The sequence below is a fragment of the Necator americanus genome, chromosome V, assembly GCF_031761385.1.
Source record: "Necator americanus strain Aroian chromosome V, whole genome shotgun sequence".
In the NCBI taxonomy this organism is placed as follows: domain Eukaryota; kingdom Metazoa; phylum Nematoda; class Chromadorea; order Rhabditida; family Ancylostomatidae; genus Necator; species Necator americanus.
The window spans coordinates 36,290,736-36,306,394 of NC_087375.1; the positions used below are offsets into that span (position 1 = coordinate 36,290,736).

The 15,659-nt window shown below is 40.6% G+C and overlaps 3 protein-coding genes across 7 annotated transcripts; 1 reads left to right on the forward strand and 2 right to left on the reverse strand.

Annotated features, from left to right (window-relative positions):
* Positions 1–1,284: 1,284 nt before the first annotated feature.
* On the forward strand, positions 1,285–6,898 carry RB195_016257 (uncharacterized protein; the record flags this gene model as incomplete). Of its 2 annotated transcripts, XM_064207327.1 has the most annotated exons (5): positions 1,285–1,428; positions 1,511–1,631; positions 4,249–4,312; positions 6,468–6,576; positions 6,785–6,898. In XM_064207327.1, 5 exons carry the CDS (start codon positions 1,285–1,287, stop codon positions 6,896–6,898), a joined length of 552 nt encoding a protein of 183 aa, XP_064063208.1. The 2 variants fall into 2 exon arrangements, with proteins under 2 accessions (XP_064063208.1, XP_013296418.2); XM_013440964.2 differs by lacking the exons at positions 6,468–6,576; positions 6,785–6,898 and having other exon boundaries at positions 4,249–4,442.
* Positions 6,899–7,317: 419 nt separating this feature from the next.
* On the reverse strand, positions 7,318–8,931 carry RB195_016258 (uncharacterized protein; the record flags this gene model as incomplete). 2 transcript variants are annotated; one of them, XM_013440965.2, is made up of 3 exons in its annotated part: positions 7,318–7,437; positions 8,729–8,812; positions 8,896–8,931. In XM_013440965.2, 3 exons carry the CDS (start codon positions 8,929–8,931, stop codon positions 7,318–7,320), a joined length of 240 nt encoding a protein of 79 aa, XP_013296419.2. The 2 variants fall into 2 exon arrangements, with proteins under 2 accessions (XP_013296419.2, XP_064063209.1); XM_064207328.1 differs by having other exon boundaries at positions 8,896–8,916.
* A 362-nt stretch (positions 8,932–9,293) lies between these two features.
* RB195_016259 (uncharacterized protein) lies at positions 9,294–14,368 on the reverse strand (the record flags this gene model as incomplete). 3 transcript variants are annotated; one of them, XM_064207331.1, is made up of 15 exons in its annotated part: positions 9,294–9,302; positions 9,559–9,597; positions 9,671–9,719; positions 9,791–9,932; positions 11,739–11,877; positions 11,947–12,017; positions 12,101–12,186; positions 12,238–12,335; positions 12,392–12,503; positions 12,578–12,680; positions 13,156–13,229; positions 13,594–13,695; positions 13,851–13,930; positions 13,986–14,150; positions 14,330–14,368. In XM_064207331.1, 15 exons carry the CDS (start codon positions 14,366–14,368, stop codon positions 9,294–9,296), a joined length of 1,308 nt encoding a protein of 435 aa, XP_064063210.1. The 3 variants fall into 3 exon arrangements, with proteins under 3 accessions (XP_064063210.1, XP_064063211.1, XP_064063212.1); XM_064207330.1 differs by having other exon boundaries at positions 11,706–11,877; XM_064207329.1 differs by lacking the exon at positions 9,294–9,302 and having other exon boundaries at positions 9,584–9,719.
* Between the last annotated feature and the right edge of the window lie 1,291 nt (positions 14,369–15,659).

Below are 15,659 nucleotides of genomic sequence, written 5' to 3' on the forward strand. Positions count from 1 at the left end.
TTGATTGATCTTCTGATCAACCAAATTTCCAATGTTTCTTCTTTTTCTGACCATAACCATGGGCCAATTCAAAGTTTTATCATTTACTAGTATTATTTTACTTCGGTATGCATTCAAGAATAACTTTAACTATATAAATATGACTTCCTTCTTTTTCATTTAGACGACTTAGGGCGTCCTCTATTGCAACGCGTCACTCTTGCGCCCCGCCCCCACCTACAATTCGTCGAATGAAATGAATCGCCTATCGGGGCGTCCGAATGGATTTTCGACGAATTGCAGGCGAGGGCGGGCAGCAAGGGTGGCGCGTCACAATAGAGGACGTCGTAAGGAACCGCATTCTGTTTATAGTGATGCAGGGAGAGATGAGCGGATATACTCCGACGAAAATCCATACCACGATGCCTTTAAAATGCCTTTAAAAGTCGTGGGACCAGTCAAATCCCATTTAATGGAATGCTGGCACCGAAGCACCAATTCGATCCCGTTGAACCAGTCTCGTTGTTTTTTGAAATTTCATGACTGACACCCACGCATACGTCGCAGATAAAGTTTAATGTTTCTGGGGTCAATCAATCCAGTTGGGACCCTCCACCACGTTCACTCCAATTCAGAATCGTTTGAGGTTTACGAACGTGTAACTGGCCCATACAAAGACTTGCGGGGGCTAGCCGATGTGTCAAGTCAGTGTTTTTATCCTCCCAGACAAGTCTGGTACCAATTTATCGACCCTGGAGGGATGAAAGGCTTGGCGAGCACTAGGGCGGAATCGAACCTCCGATCGATCGTGCAAGAAGCGGATCCTCTAACCGCTACACTACACTCGCTCCTACGTCACAGAATAAATCCGTTATTATGGAAAATCATGTTGGAGTTCAACAATGAATGTATCTTTTTTTTCCACTCGTGACTAGTTGACTTCAATTTTCACTGCATCATATTTACAGTAGGTTCGTACTTCTAACAAATTATAAAATACATTGACAACATCGACTAAAACTCATTGTAAAGTGGACGTTTTCATCGCTTACTTCGCTGAGCGGTTACGTTCACGTGTCCGTAAATTTCCGACAATTGTCTTAATTTTTTGGGGCAAAACACAAAATTTAATCGAGTGAACAATTTAATCTAATTATCATTACTCGTTTTGTGCAATTACGGACTACGACCGCTTTGCCATCCCCAGTCGTTCCACGATTGCGTGCGTGCTTGCTCCGCGTCTCTGCCCGGTTCCTTATTTCGGCAGTATTGCTCAGTTAAAACGCGAGAACACCACGATGAAACATGTTAACACGTGATCTGCTTCTCTGCGCTCTTCCTCCATCATCCATCCTTATTTCGTATTTTGGCGATCATTCGTCACTCGTGATTTGCTTCGTGGCAGCCATTAAACCACGCCCACTTTCTGCCAATTCAATGGCAGTTGTCGTATGTTTTCGATCTATCGCGCTCGGTTCTTCCGTTTATACAATGCTCAACAACTCAGCGTTATCGATTTTTTCGCTTTCAGATGTATTCAGTAAAGCTATTGCTACTCTCACTTGCTGCACTGGTATGTGGAGGACGTTTCCCGGATCCCCCTGTGTTCGCCGCACCGCAGCACTATCCCAGTATTTGCTATCTTCCTCCTGGTAAGTGGTGCATATTCGTTTCGTACGGTAATAGGACTACGGTATGTGCAGTTCTGGTTGAGTTCAGCTAGGCTTAGATAATCTGCACTTGATCTTTGACAGTAATTATTTTCATCGTTTGGATCTCAATTTTCTAGAATTCTCATAGCTGCTCTTCATTAAAAAAAATTCACGTTGGGCTGTACACACACTCGGGGGCGTGGCCAAACCGTTCCATGATTGGTTGGGTGGTAATTTGGTGTTTATTTGTTTGATAAGAGCGAAATGATTGGATTTACGGCGATACGTTCGCAAAGAAAGTTGGGAATATGGAGTTAGGAGCACTCCTAAATATCTAATTGTTAGCTTATTGGTTTATATTTGTGCCGGCGAGTCTTCGGCGACAAACAATAGTGCAGCGTTTTGACCTAATGCACATATTACCGCATCGAACACACTTTCGTATACTGTAATTCCATAAGTACGTAGTTGCGGACATATGACGTGTGCGCGTTGTTACAAGAGTGAGGGCCTCTCGAAACAGAGTTGGACGACCGAAGACTCTGTTGTATTTGGACGAGTTGTTAGGTCCCAATACCAAGGCACAGAAGTTCAGGAGCGTAGCAACTCGTCCACACTAAGGATACGCCATAATCATGGTGCCACATTTGTTAAGGATTTCTATTAGATTGCCTTGGTAAGTCCTAACGTCAATAACTTGACCTACGGTTAGAATTACCAAAAAAAAAACTCTTCTATTAGATATTTGACATCGAAAATGTGGAACCGAAAGGGTCCAGAGATTGATTGCATATTTTTTTTTTCCATAGAAACTCAATCGTGGCATGCTGTCACTATGATATTCGCTTCCCGTCTATTTGCTTAAGTCGCGCTCGATCAGCTTATCTCCAACGGGAAAAAATTTAGCCGCGTCAACAAACACAAACACACAGCTCGGCGTGACCGTTTCCGTGATGAATTCTGGATGTTTGGGTTATGGACCGGCAAAAAAAAACTAAGTGTGACGGGAATTAGACCAACTATAAACTTGATTACTAGTGTTTATTCACTTGTTCTTGAGGTAATATCGAGCTATGTGGGAACCAAGCTGAGTTCTAGGGACGAGTTATCGGAGTTTATGGTTTGGACACGCTTAAAAAGTTACAATCTCGCCATTATTTGCTTCTGGATGTGAATTTCTATTTTAAAAAAAAATCTTTACGACGAAAATTTCTATGAAAGTGAGATATTGCATTAAATTCTTGGGATCATTCGATTGCCAGCTTCTAACAGAATTGAAGGATAAAGTCTCAGGCGTTAATTATTCCGCTTGGGACCCACCACCGCCTTGACTTCACCACAGAATCGTTTGAGGCTCACGGATGCGTTGCTGGACTATACAGTGACTTGAAAGGGCTAGCCGATGTACGAAGTCCGTGTTTTTATCTTTCCAGACAATTCTGATACCAATTTATCGACTCCGGAGGGATGAAAGGCTTGGTTGGGACTTGGGAGGGTTCGAACCATCGATTGATCGTGCAGTGACAGCAGAACCTCCTACTGACAGCGCTACACTCGCCGCACCTTATAGATTTATTTTTTTTTCCATATTTATCGTCTTTCGGTAACGTTCTGACTGCAAACCAATATCATGTGACCATCTAAGCAACCACATGTGTCTCTGGATGTTTCCTCCAGTAACTGGGCGTGGCTTTATAAGAAAAAGGGGGATTTTCCCGCATTTTTCGTGGGAATAGCCAAGTCGTGGAGATAAATAAGTAGGTAAATAAATAAGTTAATAAATAAACAAACGTAACCTTTGGAAGGTTTGCCTTTGTTTCGAACACTGCAGGAAAGACAAAATTCTCATTGATTCCCGATCAAGGCACGACCTAATTACAGAAGAAATCTTAATAATGTTTAACCCTCTAACTCTAACCCATATAATTCGTCAATATCCATGAATCCATTAATAAAAGGTGAACAAGTGTACATTTGTAGTGTGGTCACGCCTATCATCTTTAGGTTTCAGAAGCTTGATACTGTAACGATTGAGAAACGGCCGAACCAATTACTTTTTATAGTTTTGCACTTGTATGGTATTTTTAAGATTTGTGATCATTCAGAAAAGAAAAATCAACGTCACGGTCAATTGCACAACGCCTCATTTTCATACATGAGGACAAATTTTGTGAAATTCGAGCAGGAATTCCAAATTCTAGCCATTTTCATGGAAATTTTTCATTTTGTGAATGACTGGATCCATAATTGCTGAGACGCTAGTTCCGAATGTTGTGACCTTCCCAATGTTATTGATCGCGCTTAAAATGAATTGATAACATGATCGAATACGAACGAGAACTGGTCCCCGAGCTCTGTGAGCTGTCTGGCCTCTCTATGCTCATACTTTCTCATAAACTGCAGAAAAAAATTCTGGATTTCGTTCGTTTTATCCTTTCGGCAGTGCTACTGCACTTAGTTAAAGGATCTCCCTAAGTGATTTGGATTCCTCTCCGATTCTTCATCGTTTAGCGCTACAATAAATATTAGCTGGAGTGGAGATACCGTAAATAAATAAATAAATAAATAAAGTCAATAAGCAGTAAGTAAATAATCCTACAAATACACCTAATTCCAGACTCTGGATTGTGTCCACAAAATGGAGCCTCCGCGGAGGAGTTATCACCGGACCTGCTCACCAGGTACTACTTTGACGTCACAACCGAACAATGCTATCCGTTCGGTGTCCAGAATTGTGGCGGAAATGAGAACCGCTTCAAATCACGAGCCGATTGCCAGAATTTCTGTCGCTTAGATAATAAGTCGCTCTAAGGACGTTTTTTTATTCGTTTCCCTACTCTTTCGACTTTGAAAAAATGTGAAAATGTATATATTTACTCAATTTAGGATAAGTTTAGTGCTACCTGCATTACTGTGATTACTGTGATAATTGCTCCCTATAATTGGTATCCAAAAGCGCAACATATGTAGATTGGAGCGCGTTTTTGGCGGCTATGAAAGATTTTCCCGACTTTTTTCTTTTTCAGAAACGATTCAACTTGATTGTTGTTCACTTTACTTTGACGAGTGTTATACTTTCGTGTCTGTTCCTCTGAATTATTCGTACTGTCTCGCCTTTCTCAGATTCACTTGCATATTCCGTTGTGGTGTTATGTCACTGTCACTGTTTCAATTCCTCCTGGGCCGCAAAATACGGGTCTTCTTTCTGTATAATCTATAAATGCTTTGATAAAGTTCTCTCGGGGTTTTATCGTTGTGGAAGATGCAGAAGAAGAGAAGGAAGATGAAGAAAAGAAGGAAACCTTTAAAAATTCATCGTACAAAACAATTGCTGACATTGTTGGGACCCAAACCAGCAATACTCTTGTTTTTCTTAAAATAGATTTTCGAGTTCTGTGAATTGGAGTCCAATTCAAGAATCCAAGATCCAAAAGTACGTTAGAACTATCGCATATCTTCAAAATGGCGCAGTTCGTGAACTAGCAATAAAACAGTTGCATGGGGTTCACAACAATGTTTCCGTCCTTGGAAACAAAAAAAAGAAGAAAAATATGTATAAATGATGATGATGATGTATGGGCCGAACCCAAGCGTAAACTGCCTTGAACCTACAAAGCCACAAGAGTCGCTTTGCGGCAAATACGCTGTAACTGCCGGAAATATGCAGATAGTTGTCGAGAAATTCGCTATAGCCATCGTAGCAGAAGTTTATATCATTGGTTACTTGGCGATAAATTAGGCAAGGATAGCCACCAAAGATGATCAGCTAATAGCATGTAAAGTGAGAAGATTATTTTTAAAAGAAATTAAAGTACAGATCAGATCCAATTAAATAAATCACCTTGTTCCTTTTGCTTGTATATTATACCAGTTGCCCCTGAGTTCAGTTCGGTAACCTTAGGAAGCTGTCACCATCATCAAACAGTTTTCTTCTTCACCTCACTTTTCTCAAACGCTATACTATTTTTATTATTACTTTTTTATTTTAATGAAGGAAGAACAGTGAACAAAGCACTTCAGGATATTCATCACCTCAAAATCTAGTTTATACCCTTCGTACAGTCGAGTTACAACTATCTAAACGATCGCAATGCAATTGTGCACGCGGCTGCGCTCGAAGTGGGACGGCGAAGCGTAACGGTTGTGATCGAGGGCCCCCCGTTCGCTCCACTCATTTCTACAACCTAGTGATGGTCCCACCTCGATCCCAACCGGTGCGCACCACCGCGCCGCTTCGAGCGCAGCCGCTTGCGCAGCTGCACCGAACTTCAGGCCGTCTTGGTCCGACTATATTCTAACTCCTTCAGATTCCGTCAAATCCTCCTTCATTATTTATATTTAGTATTATCATTATTTATTATCATGATGAAAATCAAAAAGTGACGCCTTTTGGTGACCAGTTCTTATTTGTTTATTCAGTTGTCTTTCAAATGAATTTTACTAGTTATCCCAAGAAAATATGGTGAAACTTTACGTAAAGCCCAGTTATTCAGTGAAAATGCTCTATTTACTAGATTTTTTATCCGCTTTGTGGTTAGGTTGTGGTTACAACGATAAAATCCCCGAAGGATTGTCGTAGTTTTTTTTGTTGTTTTTTTTTATGACTGTATTGACTTTGGTTTGGCGAGTTGGTCGACCGCAGTGATCTGACTCTGCCTTTGTCTTGCCTTTAATCACTACCTGTTGGGACCGACAATATCGATTTTATCAATAAGCGAGAATATATTTGTGCGGAGAAACTGGATAGTTTTCTCCTCCCACAAACTAGTTGATTGAATTCCTTTCAACACTGCGCAATACATCATTATAAACAGTTTCTCTTCTCGATCGTTACAGTAGATTCACGTTCACATTTCGTCGGACGAGTTCGTGGTTGATTCGGAACAGGAGCAGCGAGGACGAAAAACATCATTGCTGGTTGATTGTTGGTTGGTTGATTTTAAATGTGAGTGTTTTTGCGGACACAACTAGCGATCCTTCACGATTACGTACAATTGAATTTTTGCTTGAAACACATGACTACGGCACTTTTCCCTCTATTCTTTTCCTTTTTGCGAGCATATCAATCATACATTATTCTTACTACTGTGGATGAACCCGGATAGAAAAGGAAGACATGTTACTTGCTTCTTGACTGGTTGAAATTTCTGCAGACTCTTCCTGGCTCAAGACAACTTTTAAAAACCATTTCCACATGCACCACGATTGCATTTCTGATTGATTTGCATTTCTACATGTTTCTGCTCCGCCAGCATCTTTCACACTAGAAGTGCAAACATCAGAAATCCCGTTTTCCCACAGATGCGGCGAAAATAAAAAGTGTTGTCAGACCTTGTTGGGGAGTCGCTCTATCACTATCGGACAGTGACCACTATAGCAGCAGATACAACAGGGAAAATCCTCCGACGAATGCACTAGAAGAAGCTTGAAAACTCCAAGAATTGTTAAACTGGCGAATTTCTATGTTGCACACGTAAGTTTAACAATAGTTTATATAATTAAACTTGAATTTAACAAAAATTAATAACAATTGCAACACCCATAGGTAAAATAAATTAAAGAACTAATTTCCCGATATCGGTGACAAAGGATAACACAACAACGAATATCACAAGGTCAGAAATCGATAACCGGACTCTGGGCCGGCAATGGTCTTCTTGTTCGGTATGAACTTGATTCGGATTCTCTAAACATAGATTCCAACCCACAGGAGAAGGAAAAGCGATCCGAATCCAAGGAAGAATGCTGCGATGGTGGCGATGAGCAGTTCTTTTGCGATATTGCGGGTGTACTTGTTGGAAGTCACCTAAACACGAATGTGGTTTGGACTGTATTCCAATAAAAATCCCAGTGATCAGTGTTTAAGTTCAAGGGTCGATATCGGAACTTGCCAAATTATTCTTCAGGTAATTTTCGAGTGCAAATTTCTCCTGAACGAATGAAAGAATGAATAAGTTCTTATCGAATCAGTGTGCTAGTTTAAGTTCGTTTTGTCCCATTGTTCTGGGTTACAACTCATTCACAGTTAATAACACTAATTCGTAGCGTGTCTTATATTATAGTTCTCATAAATAATTAATTCTCGTGTTCGAAAGAATATTCGCATTAATGGATACTACAAAGCAGAGATATAAGGAAAACCCGAAATGTAAGGTCCGAGATAACAGATCAGATAGGATTATAATTGCCTAAGCTCTACTAGAAATGTTAACGAGAGAGAAAAGAATGGAAAGCGCGGGAAATTTGTAGTTTTGTTCCTTCTGATCATTTGTAGAAATCACAGTCAGATCAGTGCGATATTTTCATTGTCATCGCATGTATTATTAATACATTAAGCTCAACGTGGCAGAATTAGTGGTTTTTTTTTTCGTGTCGTCCAGTGCGCATTAACATTAGCACTTAACATTCATTAGAAACGAACATATGATGAAAGTGGGGATTCGATGATGGGTACACAAATGATGAAACATTCCACTCATTCAAAGTATCGCTGCCAATATCATTTTCGTTTTTACTTATTTTTTTTATAGTCAGAATGAAATAATATACTTAAATAGCTAAAAAATTCTTTCAACAAGTTCTATCTCTGTTAGTCAAGTTTGTTGATGAACGAATTTTACGCGAAATCCTTCAACGACGACAGCGTAAAAACAAAGTACAATCGCGAGACTGATTGTATTCGTTCCGCACTCTTTTATTCGACGTGCTGAACCGGACGACGTTCAGCATTTTGAGTTGCAAGAAACGTTCAAAACTCCATTTTAAATGATGTGGAAAGATCGACAAACATCGACAATGTAGGGGAACGGTGTTTGAAGGTCTGAGGCAGAAGTGATCCTTCCCTACTAATCCTAGCTCACAAAAAATTCAAACGTTAACAGAACAGTGTATTTCTGGGTTATTGTGCCATCACGCTTTAAATTTAATGGTCTGATGATTTAATTTTTGTGTTCATAAGCGATTCTTTACCATCTAACGAGTTACAAAGTTACCGTATACTACACCTGTAGCTTCTCTATAGGCTTAGATCTAATGTAACAAAATTTCCACAGATTCCTGCTGAATGATACCCTAAGATACGTATTTCCAATACTCACTTCGTACACCAAAAACCATGCCATGAAGAAAAGGCCCAAGCCACAGAGCGATATCGTCAGTTGCGGGAAATGTGCCGGATTAACCTGAACGCCTTCCAACATAAAAACAATAAGAAAATAACAAGATACTCACGTTTACAAGCAAATTTAAAGGAAAAAAAACCTACCGGACCCACATATCTCTCCATTTTTGAAATGTCCATGATCAATGCAAGAATCCTAGATCACTGAATCATTTTACTTACGAATGAGAAAGAAAGGGTCTGTAAACAAAAATAGGAACCGAATCAATATTTTAACTCGTATTAGTACAGAGTTTTAACAACTATCAAATTTGTAAAATGATTTATTTCGACAAAGGAGCTAAGTATTCAGAAGACCAGTACGAGAATTACCAAAACGATGTGAAAGTGCTACAGGGAACTCCATAGCAAAAGACCAGATCAAGAACTTCACACAAATATGCACATCTGTACAAACAGCTCACATGCGATTTTTTCCACACGCAAATTCAGTCTTGGAAGACACATCACCGGATCAAGATCGAAATAGCGGTACGAACGCTTCAGAAAATCTGAAGGTTGATTATCAGACATACAACAGGCGGAAGGAAGAAAGTAGTTTCAAAATAGACCCAGAGCGCACGAAAATAGGAACCAACGGCCATGAACACGGATAAAAAATGTTTTTCGTTCCGACTGAAGGTGTTTTACGCGCGAATAGTGAGCTAGCTGTTTTTTTTTTTTTGAAGAAATCAAAAAGTGCGAGGGCATGGAAGGTACATAGAAGCATCGGACAAAATAATTGGTGAATGCCAATCGAACACAAACATTTTCGTCACTCTTCATCATTCGATTAGAACTCCCTGTCTGGGAATAATGCAGGAGCCACTAATGTCCAGCCATAAAGCGCTAAACAAAGCCAAGAAGAAACTATCTTCACCCATACAGACGCCATATTGCTGTTCAGGTGTGTGAGGTCATTGTCTGGGCTGAAAATCGCAGAGAAAAAGGTCTCAGAACGATTGTTGCACGAACATTATGGATTGGGAGCAAAACTTACTTGTACCAACTAGTCAACGTCATCATTACGTACAGTGACGCCAATCCAAACATGAAGTGGAAGAACGAATATGAGTATGCCACTCCCTCCGTTTCGTTGTCCCAAACGCGACGTGAACTGCTCGATCCAGATTCTTCGTCATCTGCGAAAAATCCTCGTAAAGTACTGGCGGAAAATCGTCTTAATTAGATCGAGGAAACATTGTTAAAGGAGACAGTCTCATTCAACGTGAAAAATCACTTTACCGCAAGCTCTATTCAGGGACCTTCAAAAAAGAGAGGTGATTGTTGAAGAAGCAAAAGAAGTGTTGAAACAACAAAAGTACATGGAGGCACTCTAAATTCTACTACTTCTACTAACCTCTCTTAAAAACGAAGGCGTAGTAGAAGGAAAACGACATGAAGCACGGTACAGCTAGGCTGAAAGTGGTGCGATGGAGCGTAGCGATTAGGATCGAGAAAGGACCTTTGCTAGCACTACTCGTCTCAGCAGTTCGCAATGATCCCACCTCGATTCCAATCGATTTCTCTTCCGCATCGCTTTTAGCGTAGCCGCTTACGCAAATACACCCTGCTTCATATCGTTTTAAGCATACTATAGTTGAAGAAAATAAGACAGAAAAGAGGTAGAACCTCATTCAAACACCCAACAAAGCCCGCCCTTACAAAGAATTCTCCGCCATTTTCCTGTAAAACAATAGCTTCATTGAAAAAGAGTGGCCAATAGACGTAACTTGCTGAATCAAGAGCAATACTCCTCTCACTACTTTTAAGCGGAACGGAAGTCTTTCTTTTTCTTATGGCAGAAAAGATGTGTCCAGCATCTTTAGCTTGCACAAATTATTGCTTTTTCTTCAGATATAATTCGTGAGAATCATTTGACTCTAAACTCTAATGGTACAAATATCAGATATAAAAAAAACAGGATGAACTAACCATAAAAGCTTGCTTTTCAAGAACATTCCCAATGTAATACTAGACCGTTGACAATCCGTAATATCTTTTGAGCTTGACAAAATTTCATAACGATGTATACACTAACTGTTTTTGCATGTACGAAACCAATAAACGGACTCAAATAAATCAATATAGCAACGTTGCAAATCATGCAGCAAACAAGAGGGAAGCAAAACGAAATAAACTTTGTGCACAGGACCTTTCATGCATATGTGTATGCAGCATGCAACAAAAAAAAAACGACGGGAGCTGCGCGGTCCCATGTGGTAAATTTTTCTTACACTAAAAACTAAAAAAACTGAACTATCGAAATGCGGAGTCAAAACAAAAGGCTACATTCGAATGAAAAGCAGCGAATCGCTAATACCCACTTCAACGCTAGAACTAAACTCAAGGCAGTACAAATGAAAACGCTGCACTGGAATGTACATTTACCGGTGTGTTTAGGTACTACCATACCAATCAAGTTCAGTTTTCGATAGGTGAACGAAATTAATTTGTATATATATTCAAGAAGTATGTTGAAGATGGAGAGGTCAAATTAAGGTAACTTACTATGACTCGACAAAACAGTGCTACAGTTAGGTAGTGGGTAGTGGTATGTGCTTAGCAACTATTTAAAAACCTTCTGACATGTTACGTAGTTGGCGGAACATGTACTGTAGCCTCAAAGTTGAGAGCTTATTTGTAGCCTAAGTACGAGGATTTATGGACGACGGTGAGCCCGTTTGTCATATCTGTTTAAGATGACATCAGAATCTCATGAAATCACCGTCAACGGCAAATGAGCTCATTTGGGACGGCATCGAAATCGCTCAGGCATTTCACAATCATTGAGAAATAGACAGTTCTTTTCTAAACCTCTACATCATGTTAAAAAAAAAACACTACGGACTATGTTTTCGAAAGTGTTTCTCAAGGAAGCACCACACCTAGAGCTACAGGGACCGCGCACTCACCGTTCACTGGGACAATTGGGTCCCGTGACCCACTGAGTTGAATGTGTTCCCCTCCTCCAGTAATTTTACCGAGCGACGAGTTCGAAGAGGTACGAATAGAAGCGTACAACAGGCAAAGGAACCAAATCACCAGCGAAACAATCGATTGTGCAGGTACAGGTGTTCCATATGACTGAAATCGTAGCCTTGTTATTTAAGTTAGGATATCTGAACATTTCAATAAACAGCTTTTAGATCCTACATGCTCGTCTTTGTCTCCAGGTCGAGTAGTATTAGTGAAAATACTGATGAGAGAAGGATTGCAAGGCTTATCTGAACAAGGTGACATCTTCAGCAGCTTTTGAATTATTTTAGAAAATGATCAGTGTTGATGGCTGGACGGTAAAGTGACTCACCTGGATTGTTGATCAAAACAGCCCAAGTGAGGTACATGACGTAGATAGTTATAAACGAGGATTGAAGGAGTCCAGAACGAGGCATTCTGCAAACACATTTAGTACGAGAAATTTCTGGAGGAAACCGAGGAACTCACCTCTCTTGCACGAACGGCATGATGGAAAGAACACTGACCCCAACACAAAGAATCATATTGAACGATATGAAAAACTTTGGCAATGCACATGTGGCTCCCTGAGGAAAAAAACAAATAATTAGAAATCCCAGCTACTTTCCACGCTGATACTTACAGTAGTGTAGAAGATGAACATCAAGATAATTCCAATCAAAGCAGCGGCGAAGCAACCAAATGTGAAAGTAAGAAGACCTGCGTAACACCAGCGTGACTCGCTCTCCTCGTACCTGATAAAAGGTTTTCTTTAGAACATTTCCAATAAAGAAATCTCTTTACCTCAATGTTAATAAAATACACTCACGAATCTACCCAGCTTTCAGCTAGGCCATGCGCAAAGTCGACAATCAGGATCAGCTGGATAAGTATGAAAAGGAACCCACCAATCATACCAAACCACATCAGAGCTAAAAGCAGGAAAGTACGAAGTAGAAAAGGTGCTAATTCCTCTTTTTCATTTAAAGAGTTTTGAGAAGCAAATTCCTCAAAAATGTGGTGCATTACCTTCAACCGTTACAATCAATCGAGTAGTTTTTTTTTTGTCAGAATTAGAAACATAACTTGGAGCATAGGTGCTATAGGGTCGAGCCGGACCCTCCTCAGATGAAGGGGGTTTAGCTCATGGGGTGCACCTCAAGTGAAGGGGGTCCTTTCGCCAGTCGTCCAAAAGTGAAGGGGGTAATTTCGCCAACCGTTTAAAAGTGAAGGAGATCCTTTCCCCAACCGTTCAAAAGTGAAGGGGGTCAGAGCACCTGCTCCAACTATCGCAACTATGACTTGGAGAATACGCGGAAATGTTCTCCCCACGAATTCACTATCAAAAAGGTTGGGTTGTTATAACAAACAAATAAAGAAAGGAAACCAATGACAGGAGAAACTCACGTGTTGACAAATTCTCACTGCGAATGAAGAAAAATCCAATGGTGAGGCCGATGAGCAGAAGGTACTTGAAGAACCTAGATGAGCTGTCGTAAGGAGAAGCATTAAAAAACATATTCTCACAGAATAATCGAGAGAATGGTACACTCGAGAATAGTTCTTTCCACTCTTGGTTAACTTGTTCAATTGGTCACATTTGTTCTATAAAAGGAAGTAATTTAGGAAGTTTAAAAGGTACTAAGATCTAAAAACAAGCGTAGATAGACCCATGTTCTCCAAACTATGTTTCTCAAAAACTATGTATATGAAATGGATTTGTCGAATTACGGTGCCATATTCTTGCTCAATTGTCTGGATATCGATTTAATTGATTGCACATTTCTAGACTAATGTCTGTCCGACAGAAACCAATATTTTTTGACCCGAGCAAACAATACCTACCAAAATCCATTCTGGATGGAGGCTCTAGCATCCTTGGAAGACTTCACCCCGAACATCAGTAACATGAAGATAAAGAAGAAAGAAGCCATCGCTGCACACATTCTGTAAAGAAATAAAAAGTAACTATAAATAAAAGAGAATACAAGAGAGGTGGATAAAATTTCTTTATCCAAAACGCTTCCAAGCGATAATAGATGTAAAAGGACGTTAGCGTTCTGACAAATTCTAAGTTTAATGCAAATAAAGTAGAATACTACCGATAAACAGCTTGGAAACCAGTTGCTCGTGCGCAATTCAACCCAGCATATTCGCTTAACCCTTGACAAAACCAATTATCCTAAAATTATTGAATTAACAGATACTTGGAGTCGATTTTCGAGCGGAAAACATACCGCTGCCAATTTCTCCTGTATTCCTGGCGCTAGCATGATACAAGCAACGAAGGTCCCCACAAAAAGCATCAATGCGTACATGATACGAGTTGTAGTCGAATTTCTTGTTGTGGGACAAACTGAGCAGCAAAGTGAACATGCTGCGCTGCCAAAACAACATGCCATCTGAAGTGTCACGTTCATTAGAAATTTTAAACATCATTATTAAGTACTCAGACACTTTTAATCCGTACTTTCATCGATCAATAATAGACACTGCTAAATATTTAAACGCATTCTTCTTATCGAAGAAAACCAAAGAAAGATTGGAGACTTCTAACTGAAACTTCAGCCAAAAAACTCACCGAAGCTGCGCAGGCCGGAGCAGCCAAAAGAGCTCCCATCGTGCCTCAATCGATCTGTAAAGGAATGAATGAACAGTATCTTTCAGAAGAGAAAGTGGAAAACCACTTCAAAAAATGAATACGACACGGACCCACAGCGAAGCAAAAGAAAACTCAGCGAAAAACACTCTCAAATGTTTTCTCGAAAGCTCTGTAAGAAAAAGGAAGAAGATTGCTAATGCGAAAACTCGTTTGTACAACACGATCTGAAAAATACCCCGTCGTTGGAGGTCGTCCCTGTACGTGACGTCGGAATCGCATCGATTAAGCGACAGCTGATGTGATTCGTGGCGGGACCGCTTCGACTTGCACACGTGTTCGACCGTCGCGCAAATCAGCTGTGTTGTTCGGCTCGCGCTCGTCTCAGCAAAGTGGTTTCCTTCATTTTCTCTGCGAAAGCAGTGGCGGTTGCGCATATTTCTTTGCTTCAATGTATAGAAGAACTAAATTAAGGAGTTTTGGTTGGGCTCCACCTAACTTTGAAGTGGTTTGTGGATGTGTTCCTCTCGGATGATGCAACTGTAAAGTTTTTGGTGGATCATAAGAACAAAACTATAATTTCGATTGTTTTTTGCTGTTTCCATCCCAGATGGTTGTCCGTTTATGGTTTGATGGCTGTGGTAGTATCCATGCGTTGTCGCAAAAGCTCAGAATTCTTAATTTGCGTTCGTGGACTTGCACTAATCTCATCTTTTTATTTCGTCTTCGAGTCATTAAAAGTAAGCAAAGCAGACTAGCATGGATGCAGCGACGTGCTCCACATATTGATCCGGACAACCGCCACATTCTGTATGTTTTTTTTTTCCCTGACACACCCTCTTTCTGCCTAAAGACTCTCCCTCGACACATCCAGCACAATTACTTTTTTCAGAGAGAGTATACTCGGATTAAAACGGCCTGAAGCTCGTTGCAGCTCCGTAAGTGGCTGCGCTTGAAGCAGTGCGTTTGAGCTGGTGGGACTTGGGATCGAAGCGAGACCATTGCTAGCCTCATTCGAACTGCTCAGCGATGAGTGCTGGTAGTGAGGGTCCTCCCTCGATCCCAACCGCGACGCTCCATCGCGCCGCTTACGCAACTTCACCGAGCTTCAGGTCGTTTCGACCCGACTATACTTCAAGCATGGGATAGGTAGTTGTTTAAGGTAATTATCATGAATATTATGTTAATTCTGCAACACCTTTGCGTTATCTCAGATCCCATAGGTACTATAGTTGGATTAAAATGACATGAAGCGCGGACAGTTGCGCACGCGGCTGCGCTCGAAGCAATACGGGGGAGACAGCGGTTGGAA